General features: G+C 35.3%; 2 protein-coding genes and 1 pseudogene across 3 annotated transcripts; 1 reads left to right on the forward strand and 2 right to left on the reverse strand.

Moving 5' to 3' along the window:
- Positions 1-455: 455 nt before the first annotated feature.
- On the forward strand, positions 456-11,506 carry LOC135681786 (proliferation-associated protein 2G4). The gene is made up of 12 exons (XM_065196398.2): positions 456-663; positions 2,396-2,524; positions 2,940-3,045; positions 3,611-3,680; positions 3,876-4,032; positions 4,552-4,630; positions 4,803-4,960; positions 5,502-5,553; positions 7,354-7,506; positions 8,701-8,770; positions 10,352-10,405; positions 11,080-11,506. The coding sequence occupies exons 1-12, from the start codon at positions 561-563 to the stop codon at positions 11,185-11,187; spliced, it is 1,239 nt and encodes a 412-aa protein (XP_065052470.1). The 5' UTR covers positions 456-560; the 3' UTR covers positions 11,188-11,506.
- Positions 11,185-25,698, reverse strand: LOC135681785 (N-acetylglutamate synthase, mitochondrial). Of its 2 annotated transcripts, none has more exons than XM_065196396.2 (12): positions 25,541-25,698; positions 19,313-19,505; positions 19,000-19,122; positions 17,690-17,886; positions 17,325-17,381; positions 16,500-16,843; positions 15,569-15,662; positions 15,209-15,286; positions 14,885-15,064; positions 14,258-14,311; positions 13,935-14,020; positions 11,185-13,242 (listed from the first exon to the last, which is right to left on the reverse strand). In XM_065196396.2, exons 2-12 carry the CDS (start codon positions 19,493-19,495, stop codon positions 13,199-13,201), a joined length of 1,440 nt encoding a protein of 479 aa, XP_065052468.2. In that variant the 5' UTR covers positions 19,496-19,505; positions 25,541-25,698; the 3' UTR covers positions 11,185-13,198. The 2 variants fall into 2 exon arrangements, with proteins under 2 accessions (XP_065052468.2, XP_065052469.2); XM_065196397.2 differs by lacking the exon at positions 25,541-25,698 and adding an exon at positions 20,348-20,479.
- LOC148958734 (uncharacterized) lies at positions 20,670-22,818 on the reverse strand (annotated as a pseudogene).
- Positions 25,699-27,112: the final 1,414 nt, after the last annotated feature.

Below are 27,112 nucleotides of genomic sequence, written 5' to 3' on the forward strand. Positions count from 1 at the left end.
TAACAAGAAAGTATGATTCAGAAAAGCATTTACCAGTGAGTTAATACTAAGAATGAAATTCAAAATAAGCCAAAAGATATAATTATTTGGTTGTTAATATGAAGGGACCCAGTAACCTAGACTATTATAACTTTGATGTTTTGGTAAATGCGGCTATGAAATTGCTCTAGGTTGTAATGGCTCAAACGGGATGTAAACTATCAGCTGTAACTGTAAGGGGCGACGGCTGCCTTTTTCATTGATTGTCAAAATGAAAGCAGACACTAGCAGCAAACACTAAAGCAGCAGGGAGTGTTGAATGCGACTTTTAACAACAAGATGGTAGATGCTTATTAATAATTCATGCTTAGCTCGCTTTCTTTCTTGACTGTTCATACAGAAACACAATTTTGTTTACTTATGATGCCTGGCGCGTAAACAGGTGCATGCTGGGAATTGTCTTTCCACACGTGCGCAGAAGTGCCCCTTTTCTCTCTTGGCCTAATTTCGACCTTTTCCTTTTAGTGGATTGGAGCCTTGGCCAATTTACACGGCATAACTAGCTAAGTTTTAGGATAATCATGGCTGATTTGAAGGATTTAGATAATCAAGAAGAAGAAGAACCGACAATCGCTGAAGATGTCGTTGTTACCAAATACAAAATGGCTGGTGATATGGCCAACAGTATGTTCCACAATTTTTTTAGCGCTTGATCTTTCTTTTGCTGCAATAGAATGCTCGAAGATATATATGCAGGACTGCCTTGTTTCACGGCAGTAGCTACTTTATGGAATAATATCAAGCTTTTCACGACAGTTAACAGTTTATTTTCCTTTTGATCGCATGTCTTCGATGCTGTTAGAGTACGAGAACTTATGTGGAAATTATTTCGTATTACACTCTTTTTTTATAAGAACAATTTTATAAGAACACGGGCCTCAAAACTGGTCAAAAGTTATAAACAAATTGAGAACAAGCTGAGGCTGAGCTTCTGCAAAATGCAATTTTGAACAACGTTTTTTTTTAAATCGAGGATTTTTAGCGATGTGTGGGTGCTTTTTCGGTGAATATTCAAATTTGTCAGCAAATTAAGGCTGTCTCACTCACTTTTTTGCAAATGAGGCCTGAACACCTCCTTAGAGCGAAAAAGCTAGCCATAGCACTGTTTACAACCTATTAGATTAAGAACAAGTTAAGAACAATCCAGCCTCAGATTTTCGAAAAAATTAAGAACAGTCAGCCTGAACTTAAATTTACTGGTTCTTATAAAAAAAGAGTGTATCCAAGTACAGACCTACCCTTTTGTTACATGATAGAATTTATAGTAGCATGATATTTTGGATGCAAGACTGACATACAGCAGTATGTAAATATATGGTGTAAGTTAATCAAAGACATCCGACCTTGTACATTTATAATACCAACAAGAACACAGAGCCTTAGTCTTAATCTTATGGACCTGCCTCTTTTTTCGAATTCATTATTTTTATATAAAGCTCAAGCAAGACAATACTCACTTGCCCACGTAAATCAAGCATTAGTTTTGATATTCACAACACGTTTTAATTTATAATCTGCTGAAAAATACGCATTTTTAGAAGCAAGCAGTTTACAATCAATAAGGCCAAACTTCTTTAAATTTTAGGCAACTTCTTGCAAAGGTTTCTATTTTTGCAATTTTTGTTGGCAAATGCTGAGTCTAAATGCTTTATTTGCTAGCTATTGACACAGTTTGTTTAATAGACCAGCATGTGAAAAACAGGTCTATCTTCAGTCGTCATGTTTACACCTTTCACAGACCTGTCAACCTAATTTTTCCAAAACTTTGAGATTTAAGATTTTATAGTATGAAAAACAGGAAAATTTGGCCAAAAACAGGAAGGATACTAGAATTTACTGGGTTATATAAACAACATACCAATGAAATATTGTGCTTGGCAAACTGTTAACAATAAGAATTATACTGAAAATATTATTTTTAATAATTTTTAATGTTCTTGTTAATTCTCAAGCACTAACAAAAATTGTGTCATGAAGAAAGCCACTGCAATCATTTTTGTTATAAGAATACCTCTATGTGTGAGGATAGCCCAGTAGCTAGTGGCATTGACTACAGCCCAAAGAATACTTCTGCTAAAGAAGGGGAAACTGGGAGAAAATTTTAAAAAGCTTGGAGACTCAAGGAAGCAAAACTTGGATTCTCCAGATGAAACAAGGAGAGTTTAATTTACATGATACAAATCATGACCCATGCCCATAGTAACTTTCTTCAACCTGATTTACTAATAGTTTCAGTTTTAAGTGACTTTTGGATACTAAAGCTTGACCTTAATAACTTAAAAAGACTATAGTTTGTGTAAAAGAATACTCTCAACTCCAAAACTCCATTTAATATTTCTTTTCTTTCTGGTTTTAGAGGTATTGAAAATGGTGATTGAAGCCTGTAAAGATGGCGCCAGTGCAAGATCCATTTGTGAGATAGGTGATAAAATGATTCTAGAAGAAACAAGTAAGGTGTACAAGAAGGAAAAGGAAATGAAAAAAGGTAGCAAAGTAGTTTCAAAATGAATGAGTTCTACTTTTTTGTTCTGGTTTTTTTCATTTTATCCTGGAATTTGTTAGTTTCTATCAAGTTTTTCATTAGATCTGTATCAGGTAGAATAATACCATAGTTTGGTAACATTTGTTCAAATGTTTATCAAAACTTGTGTAAGATGGCTACAGCTTTTATCCTAAAACAGAGAGGGGGCAAAATAATACATATTTGCTAAAAAATTGCTTATTTTTACCTATTTATATGTAACTATAAATATATAGAGATACAGAGCAGAGGGATGATCTAATGGAAAACTTAAGAAGCATTCAAGATGTTCAACCTATGCGCTTGTATTTCAAGTCTTGTCTAGCATTTTATAACAAGAAAAAGGCAGCAAATTGAATTGAATTATTCTATGCCCTAGGTATTGGCTTTCCAACATGCATATCTGTTAACAACTGTGTTTGTCATTTTTCACCATTGATGAGTGAACCAGATGTTACATTGAAAAACGGAGATATGGTTAAAATGTAAGTAATCCTGATTTTTTACATCCTGATATTTTGTATCTGAAAAGCAGTAGAAACATATGTTAAATTTTTCTGGTTTTGCTGTTTTACCTATTTATTTTTGCCAACAATTTTTCGATGGTTCAGAGTTGTAGTCAGAGTTAATTGGATTATATATGTATATATAACCCAATTACCCAGCCTGGATTGAACTAGGCCAGTCAAAAACAGCAGCACATGACTATAAAGTTTGCCTTAGCAGTGTCACTTGCCCAATTCCCAATGGATTCCAAGGGTGTAAATATGAAATTAATATGGAAAAATTATTTTCTTAATTTTTTTATTGTCACTATAAACAGTCAGGATAAATTGTACATCAAAAAATCTTATGCACCAGTTTTATACTTTCAAATCATATTTGATGTTCTGACGTCTTGTACTCAGAAGAGTGTCAGATGAAAAGCTTATGTTTATGTTTGCTTTTTTCAAAGCCATTTTTAAATTCTGTACAGCAAAAAGATAGTTCCTTTTTATTTATTAAAGTTCATGAAAAAAATTTAGCTTAATGAATTGCTTTACCTTCCAGTGATCTTGGTGTTCATATCGATGGTTTTATAGCTGCAGTTGCTTATACAGTTGTTGTTGGGGCTACAAAGGTAATATAGATTTGAAATATCCTTCTGGTAGTATTTGTGTGTTTATTTCTAATGGCGTCTTGATGTTTCTAAAACCACAAGAACCCCAGGAAACATAGAATATACAGATGTGTTCAGTATATACATCTTCAAGTATCTAATTTTTGGTACCTTCAAATTCAAAGAACTTAAGCCAGTGAAAAATATTTGCCTTAGGATGATCCAATAACGGGAAGAAAAGCTGATGTTTTACAAGCTGCACATTTAGCTGGTGAGATTGCACAAAGGCTGGTAAAACCAGGAAATGAAAATGTACTTGTTACAGACAACATCCAGAAGGTTGCTAATTGCTTTAACTGTAAACCTGTTGAAGGTAAGTGCATTAATGTGAAATTATTATGATATATATATATATACTCAGTTTTATTTAAAAATATTTTCAACATGTGTTTTTATATGTTCTGGAATGAACGTTACAGGGTATTTATATATCAAGGCAAGTGTTTACTTTAATAGGGCTTTTCTAAGAAGATATTGTCTGTAACATGACTTTTACCAAGTCACCCATTGATATTTATTTAATTCAAAATAGTGAATTGTGTCTTAATGAAAGTTACTCTCAAGGCCTTTTGAAAAAGGGTTAGGCAGTTAGGTGGAAGGGGAAAGAGGACCACGATTACTATTTTGTTGTTTTTACAAGTGTTTGCTCTTTCATGCATATTTGGTCTGGAGTAACTTCAAAAGCTTGAAAATGTGGTTTAGATTTAAAAGGCAGTAAGCTTTGATGCTGTAGATATTTTGTTGGAACCAATTGGAGAAATATTAATTTAAAGCTAAATAATCATGGTTTACCAGTTTCCTCTATTTGCATTTCTTTTTATTACCATTTCAGGTATGTTATCTCATCAGTTGCAGAAATACAGAATAGATGGGGAAAAGTCAATAATACAAAATCCAAATGAACAACAAAGGTTTGATTTTTTAACATCATTGCAGTCTTGAAAACTCTTGCATTCATTTATCCTAAAGGACTCATTTTGTTGTTGTCAGATCTATGCTGTTGTCAACTTAAGTCCTTTCAAGCCTGCTATGCTGTTTTTGTTCTTTTTGCTGATATTTATTCTATGGTCTTTTTTCTTTTAGGAAGGAACACAAGAAATGTGAATTTCAAATGCATGAAGTGTATGCGATTGATATTCTAATAAGTACTGGTGAAGGTAAAGCCAAAGAAAAGGATACAAGGACAACTGTTTACAAAAGAACAGAAGAGCAGTATAGCCTCAAAATGAAGGCTTCTAGAGGTACTTTGTTTTTGAGAGGTTCTGTTTTGATTTTTTTTTAAATAAACCACACTTTTTATATATATTTTATATGGAGCAAGTATGACATGTGCAAAATATTTTAAAAGAAGTTCTTAATATGTATCCAGTATAACTGAAAACCTTCAGCCTGGAAATTCCCATAGAAAATTATTGCACAGCTTTGACATTTGAAAGCTTAAAATAAAAAATTTTAAACACAGTAACCATAGTAAGTATTGATCTTTAAACAGACATATTTTCAGGATAACTGTTTACACCTAAACAATATTACAAAAATGTTCAAGCTGTTATATATATTAGGTTCCCTTACCTATCACAGAACAAATAGTTTGTGGTTCTTTCTGAAAAAAACAGTTGTTTCTAATCAGCTACAAGTAACAGTTTAGTATAATCAGAAACAAAATTCATATTAGGGGGCTGCCTGTTTTGTTGCTTCCATTCAGCACTTTCTACAGGAAATATTGTACAGTTTGACAATTAATGGGCTAGTGTGCTTAATGCAGATTCAATTGTTTTTCAGTATTTTATAGTGATGTCTGCAACAAATTCACAATGATGCCATTCACATTAAGGTAAATAGCAGTTTCTCAAACTTTTTGCTAGCAATTTTCTAAATTTTGGCAATAACCAGTCTACAACAGATATATGTCATTTTGAGAGCAATCACTTTTATTGCTGCTCCTAACCTTTTTTCTTGCCCACTACTTTATTGTAATGCCCTTGATTTGTGGTGTTAGTTATATAATAAATGACATTAGCTTTGTTTGCCATCATTAGCTTAATGATTAGATTCTCACCTCTTGTGTAATTGTAACAACATTAAGGTTGTTTACTGGTAAGTGCCACTAATGGCTAGCTTAAAGGTGTGTCCCTGGCCCAAATGTCAATTTCTCTTAGTGTTTATACACTTAGTGAGCAAAAGTATTGCACAGGTTCGACAAAGGAGTAATGGCAACCACATTGTCAACAGCAAGGCAGTCGATATTGAAACCACTTTTGTGAAGCCGTAAGGCGTCTTTTTATAGTTAATAACCAACCAAACCAAACTTCAAACCATTGACAGCACTTTTAGTTTAAAAGTTGAAAAAAGTTACCTTTTTAAAAATAAAAAAATTTAACTTTTTATTTGACAGCCTTTCAGCTTTGAAACCTTTGTGAGACTTGCTAAAACTTTATCAAAAAGTTTAGTAGCAGGTTCTGTTAATCGAGACATGATAAGTTCAGAAAAACATTTGAAAGATCACATTTAGGCGTTGGAGAACCAAGTCGATGATAGATGGCCTTGTATTTGGTGGAAAGTGGCATATTTAAGTCATTTTTTAAGCCTACTCTTTTACAGCTACTGAGGCACTTGAGTGAACCTGTTTATCGCGGGAATTTTGGTATTTTCATTAAATGAGAGGATGAAATGTTGTTTCATGCAATTTTCAGCATTATTTATTCCTATTACAACATCGCGATTGGTTGGAAAAAATGGACTTTACGATTTGTGACACATTTTATTGATTGAATTTTGCTGCAACATATCACGAAGCGGCCGCTGCGATTAGGCCCATTGCGGCTCCAAAAATTTCCGACCAAAAAATTTAGCATATTCTCCAACAAAAGTGAGGAAAATGAGCAGTTCTAGACACCCAATCATAAAGTCAGTACCCCCGAGTTAATTTTAATATTGCAAATATTGCCAATTGGTGCAAAGATAAGCTTTTTGATAGCACATATTTCACAGGCACTTCAATCATCATGGTTCAATTTTTGTGTTTTTGCAACTGTCGATATTGTTTAGAAATAGGCAAAAATCGAGAATATTCTTCCATTTACTATTTCCAGCATCAAACCTTGATAAATTTTCAAACATATTCCAGTTAAAAAGTCATCTTTTAACTTTTATGAAACTTGCTTTGGCCACTTGAACTTTGGTTTGTTGAAAATGTTTGCTGCAGTGCCGCCATTTCTGTTTCAGCCTGTGCAATACTTTTGCTCACTAAGTGTATATATTCTTTAGCAATATATATTATGTAATTATTCATTAGGCATAGACTGATAGAGGAAACACATTTTCCACCCAACTGTAATTACTGACTTTGGTGTGGATTAAGCCTTGGTGTCAAAAGTGACAATCACGTCGCTGAACCAAACCACTCACTGAAATGAGTGGTGAACCTTTTAAGCCACATCTAGGAATCTTTACCATATCCAGGCCAGACTGTTTATTTTGACATCTATCACAATTGCTGGATTGTTTTATATCTTGTTTGTTATGTTTAAGGACTTGGTTTGAAAATGTAAAATAAATTTTAAACACATACGCTCCATCTTGTTGCAGCCATCAATGACCATCCTTAACAGCTTTATTTTTTCTTGATATGCAGAGCTTTTGAAGATGAAAAGAAGGCAAAGATGGGTGTAACAGAGTGCGCAAGGCACGAACTTCTAAACCCATACCCAGTTCTGTATGAGAAAGATGGTGAATTCGTAGCACAAATTAAGTTTACAGTTTTGTTGATGCCCAACGGACCACTAAGGTTTGTGCAATTCCTCATTTGAAATCTCTTTTGAAATACAATTCGTATAGAATTTTTGGTACACACTAAATTTAACAATTCAGTCCAAGTAGTTCACAGTGTCGGTCAAAAAAGTAATTGTTATTTATGTTGATCAATAAATTTTTTTTTATGATGATGATATAGCAAATGAACAGGGCTCCAGAAAGATTATTGATTGCCTTTACTCAAAAAGAATAAGAAAATTCTGCATTTCAACAATTTAAATTCATTACAGATTTAAGGATGATTAATTATATATTTTTATTTTTGTTTATTTTTGTTATCAATCTTCAAAAGTTCAATTGGCCAGAGATCGTGATTTTCCTTTACTTCAAGCATTTTTAATTTTTTCATGTCAAGCAGTTTTAATTTTTTTATGGAGCATCCAGGGTGAACCATGCAAATTGAAATAAATTCTTTGGGTTAATACTGAGCTTTCTATAGGGAATCGTTTTAAGTTCTGATAGCTTTTTGCCTCCATGTTTGTCATGCAAAACGTTCACAATATTTATGTCTGGCTAAAGGAAGCAAAGTAGAAATGCTCTTTTCATCAGTTATATCTATTTAAGGAAAGGATGGTTAAGCAACTTGCTGTCAAAATTTAGCAGAAAGGAGCACAAATAAACCAAAACTTTTAAATGTTATTAATTAACAGTAGCATTCTTTACGACTTGCAAGACAATTGTAAATAATTTTTGTTGCAAGATTTCAGATTTCGTTAAAATTTATCAGGAGATTTTAGAAATCCTTGCATGTCAATTGAGCCTCTTTGTATCACAGCTCTGTACACAAACTTAATATGTCTTAAGTAGATTTTGATGCCTCCTTGGATTATTCGTAGAGTTACAGTTTGCTAATAGACTGGAATACCTTTTGCATTTAGCATGAAGTTAGTTGGAAGCCAACAATCCCTGTGCTCTGGCATGTTAAAGAACCTGGACATGGCCCATTAACAGATGTAGTATTCCTCTTCGTGCTAAGCCTGGACTAGACAAAAATTACACAATAATAGGCTGCAAAATAAAAATGGGGACCTTTGCAGGCTTGTTTGTATCTTGTGACAATAGTGGAATTTTGCTGAAAATATGTTTCAAATATTTATTTATTTATTTTCATATGTTATAGCTTTTTGAAACGAACCGAATAATGTCATCTCATGATTTATCATTCTAGAATTACAAATGGACCATGGGATCAAGATTTAGTCAAGTCAGAATGCAGCATAGAAGATGAAGAGCTCAAGGTAACAACGCTCTCTAATGCATTTCAACATCATTTTTATTACCAAGAAAATTGAATCACCTGTCCGCAGGCAATACCCCATACAAAGCCACAGAATCCTCACAACTTCAGTCTTCGTCAAACCACACGCATTATTTCTTTCATGCGTGCGATTCACACTCTTAAAAATCAGGCTATTTCTTTACGGGCAATTTGCAGAGAGCTTGAGTGTTTCTTCTGTGTTCATTCCGAGAACATTCTACATTACAGGGCAACTATAGGGAAATATTAATTGATACAGTGGCGTCGATAAAGGGGGGGTCAAGGGGCGGGGCAACCCCCCCTGTACAGCTCAACTGCTGTTTTGTCGGAAAACTTCTGATCTGATCGGAGATTTACATGGCTTGTCTATTTAAATCAGGATGTTACATTTTGAGAGAAATATTTTAAATCTGAATATGGTGATCTCTTCTGTTGTTCTGAATCAGATTGACAATCTCTTTTAATAAGGTATAGAACTTAAAAATGCCTTTTTTTCAGAAAAAAGACAAGAACAATTTTCGAGTAGCATGATTTATGACACGTGACTTACGTGAAGTTATGTACAAAATTTTGAAAAAATAAAAGCACTTATAAATTTTTTGTCGGAAAATCTAAATTTCTCGCCCCTTTTATAAATTTTCTTATCTACATCACTAGATTGATATTAACCTTGATTGTCGGAAGATCTTCTTTTCGCGGGTCTATTTGTTGCCTGCCTCTCGCATCTATGATAAAAAAGCCCATTTTCTTTTGAGCAATTTTATCGATATTTACCCCGATAATGGCAAAAAAGGGAAGGTAAAAGTTTTGGACACTACGTGGCAACCGCCATGTTTCCGGGAGAATTTGAGCAAAGCAAAGCGATAAGCCACGATAGAGAGCAAAACAGGCACTATTTAAAGAATAAGCCGATGTTGCTCAGCTTATGAAAAACAAAACTTCCAATGTTTCGTTGATGAAAACAATTTTATTCAGGTCAAAATTACAACTCATGCCTGCGATCAATCGCTCGCATTATTGGTGCCATGCGTGTGCCGATGCGTGCGCGTGCGATCGTACGCATTAAATTACGAAGACTGAACTTGTACCCTGGTCCAAGACTGCTTCCTTGCAGTTAAGTCCCAATAGAAAAGCTAGTCGACTGTAGGTCATTTTGCTTGTTTAAAGCAAATAAGCTCTTCAGCGCTTTCCTAAAGATTGAAGCAAAAAACAACCCATTTGATGGTGAAATGCAACTCAGTGCCACAATGTCTATGTACAGTAGTTTGTGATTTGAGTGGTATAAATGCAGTCCTGTTACGCCTCTAATACCCTGTGTCAGCTTTGTTTTGGCGTTATTATTGCGTTGTTTTATACAGGGAAGACATATTAAATACTCCAATAGGCAGTTTGAAATATTTGTCTACCGCAAATACATGCCTACATTTTATCAAATCTCAGTAATCATATGCTGTAGAATAATCAAATCAATTTTTGGATGCATTTTTGGGCATTTTCATGCAAGCACGATTTATATTCAAACCCTTTGAATTCTTGATTGCAATTTCTCTGTTCTTTGCAGACCATATTAGCATCATCGATGAATAAAAAAGCTCAGAAGAAGAAGAAAAAGAAGGTATGAAAGAGTTAGCCTAACATACAAATTGTTGTGGGTTTTTTCGTATAAACGCCGTCGGAGATCTTTCTTGTCTAGTGTCTTTGAAGGTAACAAGTTCAATCATGGTGGTATAATATCGTACTAACAGATCAGTTAATTGGAGCCTTGCCTTAAGTTGTTCAGTTCAATAATTCAAGCCAGTTTTTAAAAAGGTTTTCCTAGAAAGGTTGCTTCTTTGGTATATTTTTTTCTGCAGCTGATGGGTGAAAAACGTATTGGACCGTGGGACCACTGCTTTGGTCCCTGAAAATATTTCAAGTCCCAGAATGCTCAATAGGCTCAACTTGGCAGTTGTTTATACTGCTAGTTTTTGGCACAGAAAATATTTTTTAACTGCGGTCCCAGCAAGAATACATTTAGTTCACCCCTGCTGAAGTTGCTATTGTCCGCAGCCTCTATGGGCATCCCAAATATGATGTAGTTGCTTTAGATTGGTCAATATTAACTGTTTCAGCAGGAGCATAAAAGCTGCCAAAACCTTAACATGCATTAAAAATGCATCTTTGCCGTGCTTGCTTGCTAGCTCGCTCGCTCGCTTGCTTGCTTTCAGTCATATATTTTTCATCATATGGTTTTCCGCCAACAAGCTGTTTATAAAATCGCGGAATTCAAAGTTGTACAACTACTTTTAGGCCGCAGCCAAAGCTTCAGAGGCTACCAAGGATGGGAAAGAGCCTTCAGAAGATGGAAAGGAGCCTTCGGAGTCAGTAGATGACTCGACTGCTAAGGTAGAAGAATAAATAATGAAATTGCAGCAATGAAAATTGAATGAGACGCTAACAAGGAAATAATGCCAATGGGAACGATATAACCGGAAGGGAGATGGATAAGGTTGAATGCACACTTTCAACTATGTCCTCTGTTTAACCTTCGTCTCACATAACGTAGTGGACCCAACTATTGGATTGAATCCTATTCAGTGAATAAATTCAAACTTCGCTAGAAATTAAGTCGTGTAACTGTGATTTTTGCATTGCATATTCTTATCTTAAAAACACCGTTGTATTGTTCCCTAGTTAAATGACATTTATTGCTGACATCAAGAGAGGGAACATCTTATGTGGTTGAGTTCCTTAAAGTCATGGCTGCTAAGCACAGAATCTATTTAATTTCTAGGTTTTTACTTTAAAGCAACGATTAGAAAGTAAAAGGTTGTCTACCGTTGCAACGATACAGTCATTTTGTTTTCCAAAGCCGCGCACAGATCTGTCATGAAAACCCAAGAATTGAATAATTTGCTGCATCCTGCACGTTAAAAAATGCATCCTGGATCATCTATGGTTTACCTGTTTTTTCACTCTAAAGGGGAAAACCTTATTAAAGAAGAAGGCCTTACCAAAGGAAGGACCAGTTATTTCTGTTTCGGATCAACACAATTCTTGCTAAACCAAATTTGTTTCTGAGAATCAATGTTCTGTTGCTGTATATTTTTCACATTACCATATAGTATAACAATACTAAAGGCGCGCTGCAGCCTGCTTCAAAATTTTATCTCCGTTATTATCTGCTTCTTACTCCCCAAAGCAGAAAGAATTATCAGGCGTTCATCTTTATTAGCAGGTTACTCAGAAATAGAATCAAACTTTGGTCTTTTTTATTTAATTAGGCACATATCTTTCTACAACTTAAGTTAAAATGAACGCAGGCATTAATTCTCTTTCCGCAATAACTGAACTTTTCAAAAGTTAAAATATATTTGCAAATGCTAACAGCAACGAAAATATGTTAAATTACAAAGCCACTGAACGTACAAAATGCATAACACAGAAAATATAAATAATTTAGACAACCAAAAATGTATTAAAAACCATTAACTATCGGGTTCAACGCATTTTATAATGCATTTCACAACATAACATAAATCAGGTCGCAGGTCGAACTCGAGTTTGCATGGTCAATAAATATTAATTAGCCGGGTTATTTTTCAGTGTCATTGAGGCTCAAACCTAGAAGTTCCAAGTCGCCTGAGATTTTGGACGGCGGATCGAAGCTGCTAGAAAACTGCATGCAAAGTCAGAATGCTTAGGACAGGATAGTTTTATTTGAAATAGTTCCTGTTAAAAACTAAGCATTTTCTGCTAATCATTTGGTTACGCAAGCATATAATAAATGATTGCATGAGAAGCAAAGAGATGCATTAAATGAAGACTTAAAGAGATGTACCGAGAAGGAGATTGAATTTTGTGCAGAATCTGCTGCAATCGATCTACTGTCTTTCTTGTCAAAACCGATCACCCAGAAAAGGAATGAAATGATCAAATTAAGCCGATGGCAATAATGAAATTATCAATAACCAGGATCAATGACGAAGCAGCATTTCAGAGGTTAACCCAAAACCATAATAAGTTTGGTTTCTTGGAAAAATGTGGCTGTGCCATGGCTTGACATAAATTATGTATAATGCTAGACCATTTCCATATTTGGTTCTTCAAATTTACTTTCGCTTAGGCCAAGGAAACCACTACAAAAAATTGTCCCGCACACACTTAAATTAGACTGGTTTTTTTAAACTTGATTTGTAACGATGTTCAGACCATTTATTTTCTCTGAAAATCTTTTAATATGTCTTTTACGGGTTGACAGGGGTGAGGCCTCTGGCCTTCAACATTGTTTTGAAAAAGTATTTCTTTTGCTTTATGTTCCTTGCTATTTAATCTTTGGGACATTGTTTTTGTTTCCTAAAATATTTAACCCCGAATTAGAAATTCTACATTACGTATAAGTAGAGATTTACTCGATGTATAGGTTGAATCAAGATCGTTTTCGGAGGTAAGTCTCGTCATTTCCTGTGTCATCTAGAAAGGAAACATATTATGAATTTTGATTCTCACCGATAAGAAAACTACTATTAAAACATATTTCCCAAACAAATTTCCGCGTTGCTACGAAGCATTTTAACGACATTTCTTCAAATGACACATAATGAGGAGTCTAACGGGACCTATTTTTGACAATGACAGTGAAATAATGACATACCGTAAATCGTCGAATAAGCTCCCTGGGGAAATTATTGTAGACATTAAGAAGAAATTATTGAAAGACCTCGTTTATTTTAGGAGGAATCTCTTTGTGAGCATTGAATAAATTAATTTACCAAAAGTATGAATTTTTGTGGCAATTTAATAAAACGCCAAAGGCAACATCAGATGGTAAAAATCATCAAATTGAGGGGTCCAATTCAAAAATTTACAGTAGCGGTGGGGGCTTATTCAAGGAAGGGGGTCTTATTGACAATTTGTAGTTCTAGGTTGGGGGCTTTTTCAAGGGGAGGGGGTTTTTCGAGGGGGGGGGGGCAATTCGAGGATTAACGGTATGTGACTCTTAGATAGATTGGCAAACGGGGAAAAAAGATTTTGTTTGTGATTGCTTTCCAAATCATTTAGATACCTGAAGGTTTACCAAATCATTTTGATCTATGATATTGTTATGCAAAAATGCTAGATCTAATATGCCTATGTATTCTCTGTGTAAATACGATTATACTCACCAAAACCTTTATCTTCAAATGAAGACGGCTTGCTGATAGCAAAGTTGATAATTTCATGTGAGATCTTTGGTTTATTTACACCATACCTGTGAGATGACGAGAATGTCGTATGCAAAGGTGTTATCTGAAGGACTATATTTATGCAATCAGGAAAAACTTGAGGTACGTGGAATTAAACGAATTCAAGTATATATCACGTATTATTCTTTCAACTTTAAATTTGTCTGGGATTGCTCATAATGTAATCATGCAATGTGTTTTCCAAAGTTTAAAAAAGGACGTCATATTTAAGTTGATAACTTTAATACCAGTGGGAAACGTACCAGAAAACAGTGTAAGCTCTATTCGTCCAGCTCCCTTCTGACCTCGTGAAATACCTACAAATGCAACAGGATCCATGCTTTATGCATAAATGAAAACATTATGCTTTTACCTTTAAATCCACAAAAACAATGATATAGGACAATTTGCCTTCAAAATATGGCCTCTTATGAATAATTGTTAACATAAATATCGCCTTCTAGCACCTGAATATATCTGGGAAATTTAACATCCGTGCTCTACCTCATCAGTCGGATGCAGAATAACTGGGAGTGCTTCCCCACCCAAATGTTTACATAATATCATCTTGAAAGTTACTCTTGTGCCTCGGCAATTTGGATAGGAACTTTGAGGTTAGGCGGCGAGGGGGGTGGTGGTGATAATGCTTATGCAATGCCCGAACATCCTCTTATTGCAAAATTAAAACAATGTTAATTGACGTTCTGAGCATGAATAGGCAATATCAATAAGAGAGAAGTTAACAAAACCCAGAATGAAAAATGGGAAATTTAAACAGATTAGAAAGAATATCAGATGTGGCTTCACATTACGTAAAAATTAGGGATGACAATGCAAGGGGACCTGGACAGCTTTCTAATTACTTTGATTTTCAATAAAACAGACGTTACCAAGGGTTAATTCGATTGTCATCACGCGATCGCCAGAAGAGTCTTGGAAAATCATCTCTGATTCTCTCCCAGATCGTTTCGCCAGAACCCAAGCCTTGATTTTGTAGACTGACAGCAAATTTATCAAGATACGGTACGCCTTCGACGTTTTCATTCGTGATGAGTGCTGCAGCGGAGTAACTAAAAGAACAGATTTTGAGAGGGTTATCTGATAGGACCGAAGATCAGTTTTCATTGTCCATAACAATAATTAGCAGCATTTTAAGTATATTTCCGTTTCCTATATCAAAAGACAGTAAAAGACGCAAATGTACCAAAACGTACCTTTCTGTGATGTACGCAGCTATGAGTTTCTTGTTTATTTCAGGGAAGTAGGAACTAGCCAGCTTTCTACCAAATGTTCTAAAATGATGAAACTCGTGTAGTAAGTAAAATGGCAGGGGCGTTACGTTTAAAGGGAGGCTTTTTATGGCAATGCAACTTGAAATGCAACGAAATGCTTGAAAGGGTCATTATGGGTCAACAAACAATCAACAAAAGTTGCCAGATAATTTTCTGTACCTGGAGTGCTGTGCCTAGCATAAGCAAAACTAAATAATCATAAATATTTGTGATTGTATACCTGAAAGGACGTTTCCGAAAACTGATACTAATTATACCTGATAATTACAAAAAATTGCTTACTTCTCTATTAGATTGGTGAGTCTTGTTGTATCTATAGAATCGAGGCCTTTATGCACGTGTAAAGCCTCTCTCTTCTTGAAGATTGTTCCAGAACCTATTGCAGAATAAATTGCATTAGCTCAAGAAGTTGTTAGTTCCCTTACCAGTGTTTGTCCTGATATTTCTGTTACTTCTAGGCAGCAGAGTTTTGCAGTGCCTGTAAGTGTGTCTGGGGCTGAAGGTAGCAAGTCAAGCAAGGTTTGAGGTGATTTTTCTTATCAAAGAACAAAGGTTACCTCAGAGAACATTATTATTCAGTCTGCAAGAGAGAATCTTAGCTGCGAAGGAGATATTTCATTATGGAGAAGAAACAAAATAGACTTTGGCAAAGTTTAAAGAAGTGGAGGACATCAAGTACACGGTCACTCTTTGGAGAAAAAAAAGCTGGACACCATAGGGGGACAGAATCAAATGCAGCGCCTCCTCAGATCTTAAAATGTACTCTCCAATTATCAATAAGAAGGGTCATACAGTACGTCCCCGCTCAAAAGAAGGTCGGACTTTCTTATGGGGCTGTCCAGTTTCTTTTATGCAAGAAAATATTTTAAATGACCAAGGCTGATTTTTAATATGACCATTTAATTTTTTTACAGAATGCTTTCTTGCCAAACAACATCCTTCTATTTTTTAGCTGTGCCTCATTTATAAGAAATTGAAGGAAATTAGACTGCCTAGATTCTTTTTGAGGAGAAATATTTTCTATACTGGTAGGCTGCAGTTTCTTATATGTTTATTTCTTTTAAGCGGGACTCGCATACTTTGATTATATCGAGTAAATATGTAACAATTATGATTAGGTAGGGGTCATGAACCTGTTTTCCCTACTCCTTAACCCCACTACTTCCATAATCTTCTCACACCCCTGTTTTGCTTCAGAAAGTCCTTCACTAACCTTTATGAGTGAACAGCTCCTTGATCACCGTGTTCGCTGACGCAATCACAACAGATGACGTAAATGGTAGCTTATCCAAAAGGCCTTTGATTGATCTAATTCTTTCATGAGTCTCGTTATCGTGCCAAGGGAAGGAGGACGCTTCGTCGTTTTCAGCTGATAATTTGACTGCCTCAATAACTCTTCCCTTTTCGTTTAATAATCCTCCTTTTGTATTAAGATACATAACTTTTAGTGGTTTATAATGAACGGCTATCTCATCAGCAGTTCTGAATGGACAAATGTGAACAATTTTCCCATCGTCTGTTTCAGCAAGCGATGATACAATTGGGATGTAACCAGAACTGAAACAAAATCCACTCAGTTTTATCTCGTGGTTTTCGCAATCCACTCAAATATCGTTGGGGTTTGGAGAAGACAAAAAAGAAAGGTATGTTGTGATTAATTAATGTCAAAAACATTTTTTTGGGCAATTTCAAAACGGCAATTTGATGTTTTTACAGTGTCAAAGATATAAATGCTTCTAAAATTTGCATCTACCCGTCAAGTATTTGATAAACTACAACAGTTTATTTTGGGCGGATTGAACCTATCAAGCTGGTATTAAGGACAGGAGAATGCAGGGTAATACAGTATCCCCTAAACCAGGTTTCAGCCAAAGTACATTATACATATGAACATAATTTGTGAATAAATAGATTATCTAGTGTACCGAAAAGGTTCTACAAAATATCAGCTTCACTATAAAATAATGAAAGATATCCAAAATTCATTAAATTAAATATGCGAAATATAACATATAAAGCATAAAGCAACAGAAAGTACCTTAGACTCCAGGTAAGTAGATCTGTGTTTAACTCGTACGACCTTCCCACCTCGTCTCTAACAAGGAATATTGTTTAAAGGTAAGTTTCGATACAAAATTAATTAAACATTTCATTGAGTTATCCAAAAAAAATTTATTTAGTTCATTGGGATCTCGTAGTTCCAAGAATTTTTTGGTGGTACAAAAATTTAAAATGGCTTTGATAAAAGCAAACATTTGAGTATACGACCAAGAATTGTATGCGTTCTGACATTGACAGGCGGACACAAAAATGACCTACCGCCTTTTTTAGATTGTGCGGTTCTAATGAAAGAGCAATTTTGAAGGAAAATTTGGCCTAATTATTTATCAAACAAAATGATACCTGTTTGCTTTAATTATTCCACTACAGTTGAAGAAGGGACGCGTTTTGGCCCCTTGGCTCTCCAACACATCTGATAACTGCATGGTTTGATCAGAGAGTTTCGACCGAGCGATACATCCGCCATTTCCACCATGAACCAGAATAAATGACAGACCACTTCGTTGTAAAAATGCCAAACTTGATGCTAAACTGTTCAGCTGAAATAGAACTTTTTCATAATAGGCAGTGAAAATGGAGATGAAAAGTGGTGGAAGAGCGATTGTCTCTTAGCTACAAAAGTTTGCGCGTATCTCTGGGATGCTTTGCTTAAGAATTTATTATTTTTTATTTGAATCATTTGGTTTTGTGTCATTTCAATCATCTATCTCTATTGCATGAAACAAATCTTATCTCAAAACCAGTTTTTCAAAATATCTGGCGGCAAAGTTGTCAGAATTCCTGAAAACCAATGTAGTCATGTGGAAATATAGAAAAGGTTAACAGAGAAAATAACGAATTCCAAGAAGACAACTTTGGTTTGACTAGCTGCTTGGCCTAATCACCACCAAAGGTCGCCACGTTTGTTGTGACGTATCAGCTCCAATCGCATTGGCCTTGTACAAATCAAGCCATATAAGTCATACCTAGATAAATTTCTTAACCACGACCCTATGTTTCATTTTTACTTACTTCATCAAATTTCTTCCCTTTGTTGCCTAACTTGGTTTCTACCTAGGCATAATCAGCCCACGTGGTCACTCAACAGGCGAAGACTGCTTAGACTCGTCAGGAGATCACTATGACTCGTCTGTGGTATATCTATTTGTACTGTAGTCAGATTAGTTCAACTCAGTAACAACAGGGCGTGCCTGAGAATTCCCTCAACCTTTGATTTACATGTTAAATAACTATTTTTAGCTGAAAAATAAACCTATACAAAGTAGACAAAACTAGTAGCCAGTTTTCTCGCACTATAGCAACTGAAACGGAGAAGTAGCAGTCAGAAACATACTGACTTTTCAAAACGTGGCAGCGGGAGAACAATGCATAATGAAACCGGAATACAACCTCCCAGTATCAGCCTCGCCATGCGATTTATTCGTCACTCAGAAAATGGCATATAAAATATACTACCTATCAAGCCTTTCAGAACTGGATAACATCTTAAGCTTTTGGCTTTCGAACAATATATATATATAAAGAACTTTCTCTTAGAATTCTTTACACGAAATAGTAAAACGTTTTCTTCTGAAATTTTCAATTCGAGCACTCTGGTTTCTTTAACAAGGAATGGGTTGCATTAACAGGAAAAATTGTAAGAAAAATCGTACCATGTGCGGCCTTTTGAAAATGCTGCTTGAAACTTGGAAAACTGCAAACGGCTGCTCTGGATTTGCATCTCTGTGTTGGAAAACCTTGAGCCAGTAGCGAGCTTCCCTGCCATCCGTTCCGACCTATCAAAATTTAACCTCTTAATTACAATGGCAATACAGAAATTCGCTTCAACTTTATCCAGGTCTTTAAAGAATCTCGTAAAAAATCCACGTAGAAAGGAATATTGGCAGATACTAAGTTAATTATGTCAGAGGATTACACAGAAACTGCTGGTAGGAAACGATTAACTGACAACGTTAACAACGTTACCTCTTCTAAAAATCGCTGGACATCCCATGATAAGCCATTGCCATTCCAACTAGATACTCCGTTTGGGAATGCCGAGCCTCTTTCGCCCCAGTTTGCTTTTGCACTTGTTGCTAAAGCTCGCGCTCTGAGTGTCTTCGTTACCACATTAGCTGACCAAGCAGCCTTCTGTAGCCTAAGCTTCATCGTGCGGTACCTAAAGGTCATGAAAGACAATAATAGAACCATTCCTATTACAGAAAAGTGCCATCTGGTTAGATAGGGTTACGAACCGATGTAATTAAGTCATGTGAAACCGACTGAAACTTCTGCGCGCAATTTCTCGCGAGAAATACGCAGAAAATTCGCGCAAACCTAAGATACAATCGGAAAATCCATTCAATATATAGGCAAAAATAGCAACAAAATCAGCTGGAGAGAAAATTCAAAAGCTGCTCATAAAATAAGGCCACCTGTGTCAAATATGCTTATAAATGAAAAGAAACTGATCGCTCGATAATCCTCGAAGGGAAAGCAGAATCAATCTGGGATACATAATTTCAAAAGTGGCTTTCTAAAGGCAATTGTATAGAGAAGTGATGTTTCACAAAAGTCAGCAGAGCGGACAGTCTCACAGTAATAGTTAATTGAAGAATTAAAAATAATACAACAACAGTATAGGCTTTAGCGAGAGGAAAATTATTTGGCGAAGGAGGGGGGCTCGATGGTCTCCTCGAGATACTCTGAAAATGCTTTATATTACATAGATATCACAATATTATCAAATATTACCAAACCAAAAGCACATGATATTCTGAAAATATACACTGTACTCTATAGATTAAGGGGAGAACCCAGGCCTCATAGCCGCTACGGCCTTGTATCGATTCACAAAAATTAACCACACTAATGCGACAGAAAAGTAATAAACATCAGGCGGCAATACTGGTGTCAAAATTATATGCGGAAATAACTTGGGCAGACTTCCAAGCGAACTTTTCCAATACATTTCACTACGGATTATTCTTCGAAAGCAACACCCTCCTGATAAAATCTTACCAGATTTTTTCCTGTTTTGCAACGTTGTTGTCGGTTGTTTATAAATAAATAGTTTCGTCATCAACTTGAAAGCTTGAATGCGAGTATCTGCGCGTGCATAAGTCAATACAGAGTCAGATGAAGTGAACCTTCAACTGTCGGCCAAAATGTATTTGAAAGTAAATCACTTTAACTTGTTCTAAAACTCCTTTGGGTTGGCTAGGTTTTTTTAAATGGGTTCCGACAAAAGATAGTGTTTATAAATACTAGGCGTATCTATTCTTAAGGGTAAGATAATGCGAACAAGATTCTCCAAATATACCTTGCCAACAGAGTTTGTGTATGGTAACAAAAGACTCAGAGTTTGTGTATGGTAACGTGGCTGAAATGATCACCACTAATGACGTTAGTCCATTCTGGTTTTACAATTAATGTGTCAAGTTTTAACAAAAACTAATATTTCGCTTCTTTATCAAAGGGCATATGACGCAGGGGCGTCGTGGCGAATGAATCCTAGAGGGAGCAAGAAAGAAACATTTTCCCACAAAATTTCTTTGATTAATTTTGCTCAAATAGAAGCATTTAATGCAAGTGCAAGGGTCGGGGCACAAAGGCCCATAACTTTTTGCCTTGGCTAGAAAAATATTCAAAATGCACTTTTTTCGTGTCTCTGTTTCTTCGTACTTACAGTGAACATCCCTGACACCTTTAGCTTAGGACAATGGTAGAATGAAGCTACTACCTGAAGTGGCACTGGATGCCCCCGAAGCAATTTGCCGTTTCGTAAACGGTCGTTGCCATCCTTTACGGTCGCGGCCATCACCAGCCTCCTTTTTATGTTCGGAATGAGGTCGGGAATGAGAAGGAAATAAAAAGAGCGGTAAATAGTCTTCGATAGTCTTGCGAGGCGAAGTGTGAAGAATGTCTACAGCTCGGGTAGGGAAGAAGTCTCTGAAAAGACTCTATAGCTTTGTCATAATCATTCACTGAAACATTATGTAATAGTTTGCTGTATTGAAATTCAAATGAATCTTCAGTGTCAGAATATAATGCCTGTTTAAATTGACTGAGAATCTCAGGTCTGTCTGCTTGGCTTATTTGATGGTTTTTATCTAGAAGCCATCTCCAAACTTGCTGGAGAATATGAAAAATGCAGAGAAGAAGTTTAGCTGGAGGCCAAACAAAAGATAATGCATTTCGCTCTGCATTGCAATTATCTGTCAAAATTATCAAGGGACCTTGCTCTGGCCCCCTTCCAAAAAAAAGCATCTGTTGGAAGACTTTTTTTGACCATTTCAAAGCCTTGCTTTAGTGTACTTTCCTTTTCATCCGAAGTTATTAACAGTTTCCTTTTCATCCGAAGGCAATGTATCTGCCACATTGTGGGTGCAAAAAAGGAATAGCTTAAAATTATGGTCTTCTGTATTTGATGAAGCATCAACAAAAATCCGCTCCCCACTTTGCTGTACATATTCATTAACAGAGTAGCTTTAGCCACAATAAGTGGGTAGCCATCACCACCATAGAGCTGATAAGCTGTGTTTGCTTCTGGGTTTGCTTCTTTGTAAGCATCTAAACAGTCAACCAACTTTTTAAACATTTCTATATTCTTTCCACCATACTTTTCTAGGCCAAATTGTTCATAAATATAGCGAAAGTCCCTTCTACTTGGAGTTATAGACCTATCAGCTTTCTTTATATGGTACTCAATGTCATTTTTGCAGTGTACCCTGAGATCTACCAAATATTTCTGTCTGACAGTTGGAGTTGTTTGACCATCTCATACATTTTCTTTATGTCATCAATGCATTCTTTGGACAAATCTTTAAAGTTGTATGCCTCCAGATTGTTGATTGTGTTGTTATGTTCCCAATCCAACCTGATGGTGCAAACGTTACTCAAATCTACTTTCACTGAAGGATTAAATATGCAGTTTGTGTTCTTTACTCGAGCAGCTGGATTGTTTGCCAGCTTTCGTTGTGGGTCTTTCCTTGGGCTCCAATTTCTCGTATAATTTTGACACTGATAATAATTTTGCACCAAATAGCCTCTTGTTGCCTTTTTCTTTGCAGCTATCTTGAGAGTTACACTGTTCAAATCCTGAAAGTCTTGCAGCCACTCCTCAACATTTTGCTCTGTAAACTCGTGCAAGCTAAATGACACGTACAAGCTAAATTTTCACTCCTCATTTCTGAATAACTGTTCAATTGTGTAGAAGTAGGCTTCTGGCAATCTTTCCAGTGCCCCTTTGCCTCAACGCTTAAATTGTTGCTGTTAAATTGGTTGCTTATGTCATGAACAGCTGTGTCAATAAGGTGATCTAGTTCCGATGTAAAACAAATTTTTTTGGCCATGGCCGCTTATTTTCAGTAGGCTCATCCCGAATATAAAACAATTCCCGCTCTTTTTATTTTATTCTCATACCTGACCTCATTCTGAACATAAAAAGGAGGCTGGTGATGGCAGCGACCGTAAAGGATGGCAACAACCATTTACGAAACGGCAAATTGCACCTCCGAAGGGGAAACTTTTTAAAATCTATTGCTTCAAATTCGCCAGAAAGTGCTTTCTTTCTGCAAAATTTTCAAATCTTGGGCAAAATTTTCAAAAATCTGGTGATAGGCACATAATTGGCACTGTTCTGGTCTTCAATATCAAATAAAGATATAATTTATGACGAATATTGACCAATTCCTATAACCAAATTTGGCCCTTGAAGATTCGGATTTTATCTCTGACAAAATCTGAGCAGCAAATCATTCTATGGTTGAAATCTGTAAATCCTGAAAAAACATTTTGAATTGTGGAAATATAGTATTTTCTTCACAAAAGTGAATTGCCCCTCCAAATTAAGATAAGTATTTTCTAAAATTTATGTTTATCTTAATTTATGTTGCTAAAAGTTTGAGAATTACCCACTGCTCAAGTCTGGGAATTTTCCAACAAAACAATGATTTTTTCAGAAAATCCAACCCCTCCCTGCCTCCCAGCCATGACGTCCCTGCTGTGTTGTGAACATTATGGGCTAATGCAGTACAATTATCTCTTTTGTTTAGTACAAAGTATGCAATTGAAGGTGAATTTCTACAGAAATTCAATAAGAAAAAATGAAAAGTCATGAAACAATGGAATTCCACTCCAAACACTTTTGTTTTACTAGCCAACGGTTAATGCAACATATGCCCTTTAACATCTAGGTTATTTTGTTTCTCTTTGTAAATTTGCTTGTTACCATGCAGACGGCCTAGAGGGTGAGACTTTAATTCTTTAGTACTGTTTTCATTACTAAAGGACATACAAAAGCTAGTCAATTTCTCAAAAACTTCTTACCTAAAACAACAATGTTTACGGTTTATTAAGATGGATGCAGAAGTGTCCATGTGGCTTAAATTTGGGTGTGAACAAAATGATGTTATTAAATATGGATGTGAACAGAAAAATGTAATCGATAAAAAGCCTGGCAACCAGTGTTAGTTTTAAGAGATCAATCAAAAGAGTGGAAAGGTGACAATTGCTCATGCAAAAATTGTAGATAAAGAGGCCATGTTGATAAAGTATTTCTTTAAATAATTTAGTGATATATAATTTGTTTTTATTCCTGTTAATAGTAAGTAGTTTAATTAGTTCAAGTTAGAAGTATCTTTTTTAACCAACTGTTAATAAATAATGTTATGAAAACTTTTCATTTGTCAATTCCATTAAACTATAATTACAGTCCTTGCTAATAAATATGTTTTTGGCAACTGGCTAGCCTGGGCTACAGAATAAGACTAAAACAATTGATAAGAAGGCAGAAATTCAGAAAGAAAGAAAAAACTAAAATGTATATTTATATCACAATTGTAGGAGTTGTGGGTTTTTCCATGTTTTATTTCTACAGCAAACAATTAGTAAGTAGTACAAATAGCTTTGTTGAAAAGTTTGAAGATAAAATAATAATAACAACAATGATAATAATAATAATAATTATGAAAGAAGGAGGACTGCATTGGTTAAGAAAAGTAGTGAAATGGCCAGTAATGGACTGGGATTGATAAAACCATCAACCAACACATCCCCGAGGCACTAAAGAAATGCTTATATAAGTAAAGGAAAAAATGAAGATGATAAGAGAATTATATTTGCATTACTTATAATTGACTTAAATTAAGCAAAACAATGTTTTGGTGGACATTCACCTAAATAGAATGAATATACTATATAAAATCCAATTCACTTGGGTTAAAGAATAGCTTTTCATCATTTATGAAGCTTGCAATTAAAATTTTCTTAAAAGAAAGTCTCAGTTAAAACGGCTAAGGCAAACAAAAGGAGATATCTTAAAATATTATGGAACAGGGGAAAAGCAGACCTTTTTCATTATCAGGCTCCAGTCTTCTTAGTCTACAAAATGACAACTGTACCCTCACAAAAATTAAAAGAAAAAATATATATAGGTTCAAAACCTCCAAAAACAAACATCTTTTTTTTGACAAGAGACAAAATTTACCATCAAAATTGCTATTTAGCAAAATGGGGGCTCTCACCCTTGCAAAATGCTTTAAGGGTCTAGTTTTGATCTTGCCTGAATGTCATTGATTTATTGTAAAATGTAACTAATAATAGAACTGCTCGAGTTAAGCCTGCAGTAGCTTGGCTTCAGCTCTCCCAGCCCCAATGTCTCCTACGCCTATGAATTTAGTAGCTTCGAAGGTAGTCAATGACTTTGAATCAATGTAAACTAAAAGCTCATTAAATTTTATTTCGAGCGTGTTGCTCATCTCATTTGAAGGTTTTGCCTTTCCGTCTATATTTTACATGATACTTTCTGCAAACAAAATTAAAACATTATCGTTGAAAAAATAACTTTATTTTTCACCATGTTTGTATGTCATGTTGACTCTTAGCCTCCTTAAAAAATTGAAGACATTTAAAATGAAAATATCGACGTTGTGCATTTCCAAATCCCAAAGCCAAATATCGAAGAGTAAGAGGATTCATATCCTTTTTGAGGAAACTTTGTGTCCATGCGAACTATTTTAGGCTCTTTATTTCATGACCCACAACAAATTTATGGACATTCGCAAAACTATTCAATGACTACAAAAAATAATGGCCATTCAAAAAATTATTTCATGACTACATACATACAAAAAACCTACTTAGGCTAGGCCCTTATCGGAAACATCTTGCTAACAACATAATGAACATTTGAGGAATATATTGTAGAAATACCTGCTGAAGTAGCAAGATTTTGATGAGTCTTTCAAACATTAAAGCCAGATTTTCTTCTTCCTGTGTTTACAAGAGAAAACAATTTATGTAGCTGCTAAGGTGCGAATGTGTTCCCGTTATCACTTGGGGCGACATGAGCTGATGAAACAATTCAAATCGAGGTTCGAACTGGAGGTGTGTTCAGCGTATGGCAGGCCGTAGTGGACAAAAGGTTGTTGCGAAAATGTTTGCATCTTCAGATTAAATTTGTACAAGTTGAGCTTCATGTTTGATGTTTGAGTTTTTGTATTTGGTGCCCGAGATTCGAATTTATTGTCCGAGATTTGTATTTAGTATCCGAGAATAAAATTTGTTGACGGAGATTTGTATTTTATGTATGAGATTAAATTTGTTGTCCGAGAATTGTTTTTAGTATCCAAGAAGAGAATTTGCTGACCGAGATTTGTATTTAGTGTCCGAAATTAAATTTGTTGTCCGAGATTTGTATTTAGTATCTGATAATTGAATTTATTCCCCGAGATTTGTATTTAGTGTCCGAGATTAAAATTGTTGTCCGAGATTTGTACTTAGTGTCCGAGATTAGATTTGTTGTCCTAGATTTGTATTGAACCCATGGGTAACTGCGTCGCTGCCGGCCTACCAAAATGAAATTATCCAAAACTTGGGAATTATTTCTCGATGGCGATGAAATCAGCAGTCCCTAAAGCCCAATAACGTCGTCTACCGAAGTCTCTTTTGTGGTGACTAATATACCTTCAAGATATAATAGCTTTTCTATCAATGAGAGGTTCAGCATGAACGTAAAGGTAGCTTTTATTAAATTCTGGGTTTGCATGTAAAAAGTTTTTGCATTGGTGCCTAGTGTGAAGTAACATTTTTGTTATCAATTTTGCTTTTGAAAAAACGAAAAGTTAAAAGCCAAGTACGCATTTAGACACTTTTTGCCCGAGATTCCTCTGAGTATGAGATTCTGTTGATAGGTAAATGGAAATCAATATAAAAATGCATTTCACATGTAACGCACGAGAAAAATATCGCATTTCATTCATTCTTTGGTCTTTTTATAATGACCAATACTATCACGATTGTGCGGAGGTTGTTTTTTAGAAAGCTTTGGTCTGAAAAGCGATTTAATTTCTTGATTTTGAAAGATAGATTAAAACTTTCAAAGAGCTATTTTTTGATTGAGCCTATTACTTACCTCCAGCTTGCATTAGATGTGTTATGATGAAGAGCACTTTGTTCCCTTCTGCCACCGTCTTTATTGGCTGCAATGCATGAATCTGACAGCAGTAATTTGAGTTGATTACCGATTTCATTGATTGATAATCAAGGAAGTCAACATTGTAGAAATATCTGTTAATTCATAATTAAACATTTCAGAAATTGGTCATTACTGCGCTTTTGATAAAATCTGAGTTAGTCTCAGTTACATGAGACCTCGTGATTGGGAAGTTGGTAAACGGGTTTCAGGGGCACCATAGTGAGGATGACTATACAATATGTCAATACTTACAAAAGACAATAAAGATAAGAATTTTGATATTTATAAAATGATTTCTCTCAGTCTTT

The sequence above is a fragment of the Rhopilema esculentum genome, chromosome 12 (assembly GCF_057945365.1).
Source record: "Rhopilema esculentum isolate cy_ngs chromosome 12, ASM5794536v1, whole genome shotgun sequence".
In the NCBI taxonomy this organism is placed as follows: domain Eukaryota; kingdom Metazoa; phylum Cnidaria; class Scyphozoa; order Rhizostomeae; family Rhizostomatidae; genus Rhopilema; species Rhopilema esculentum.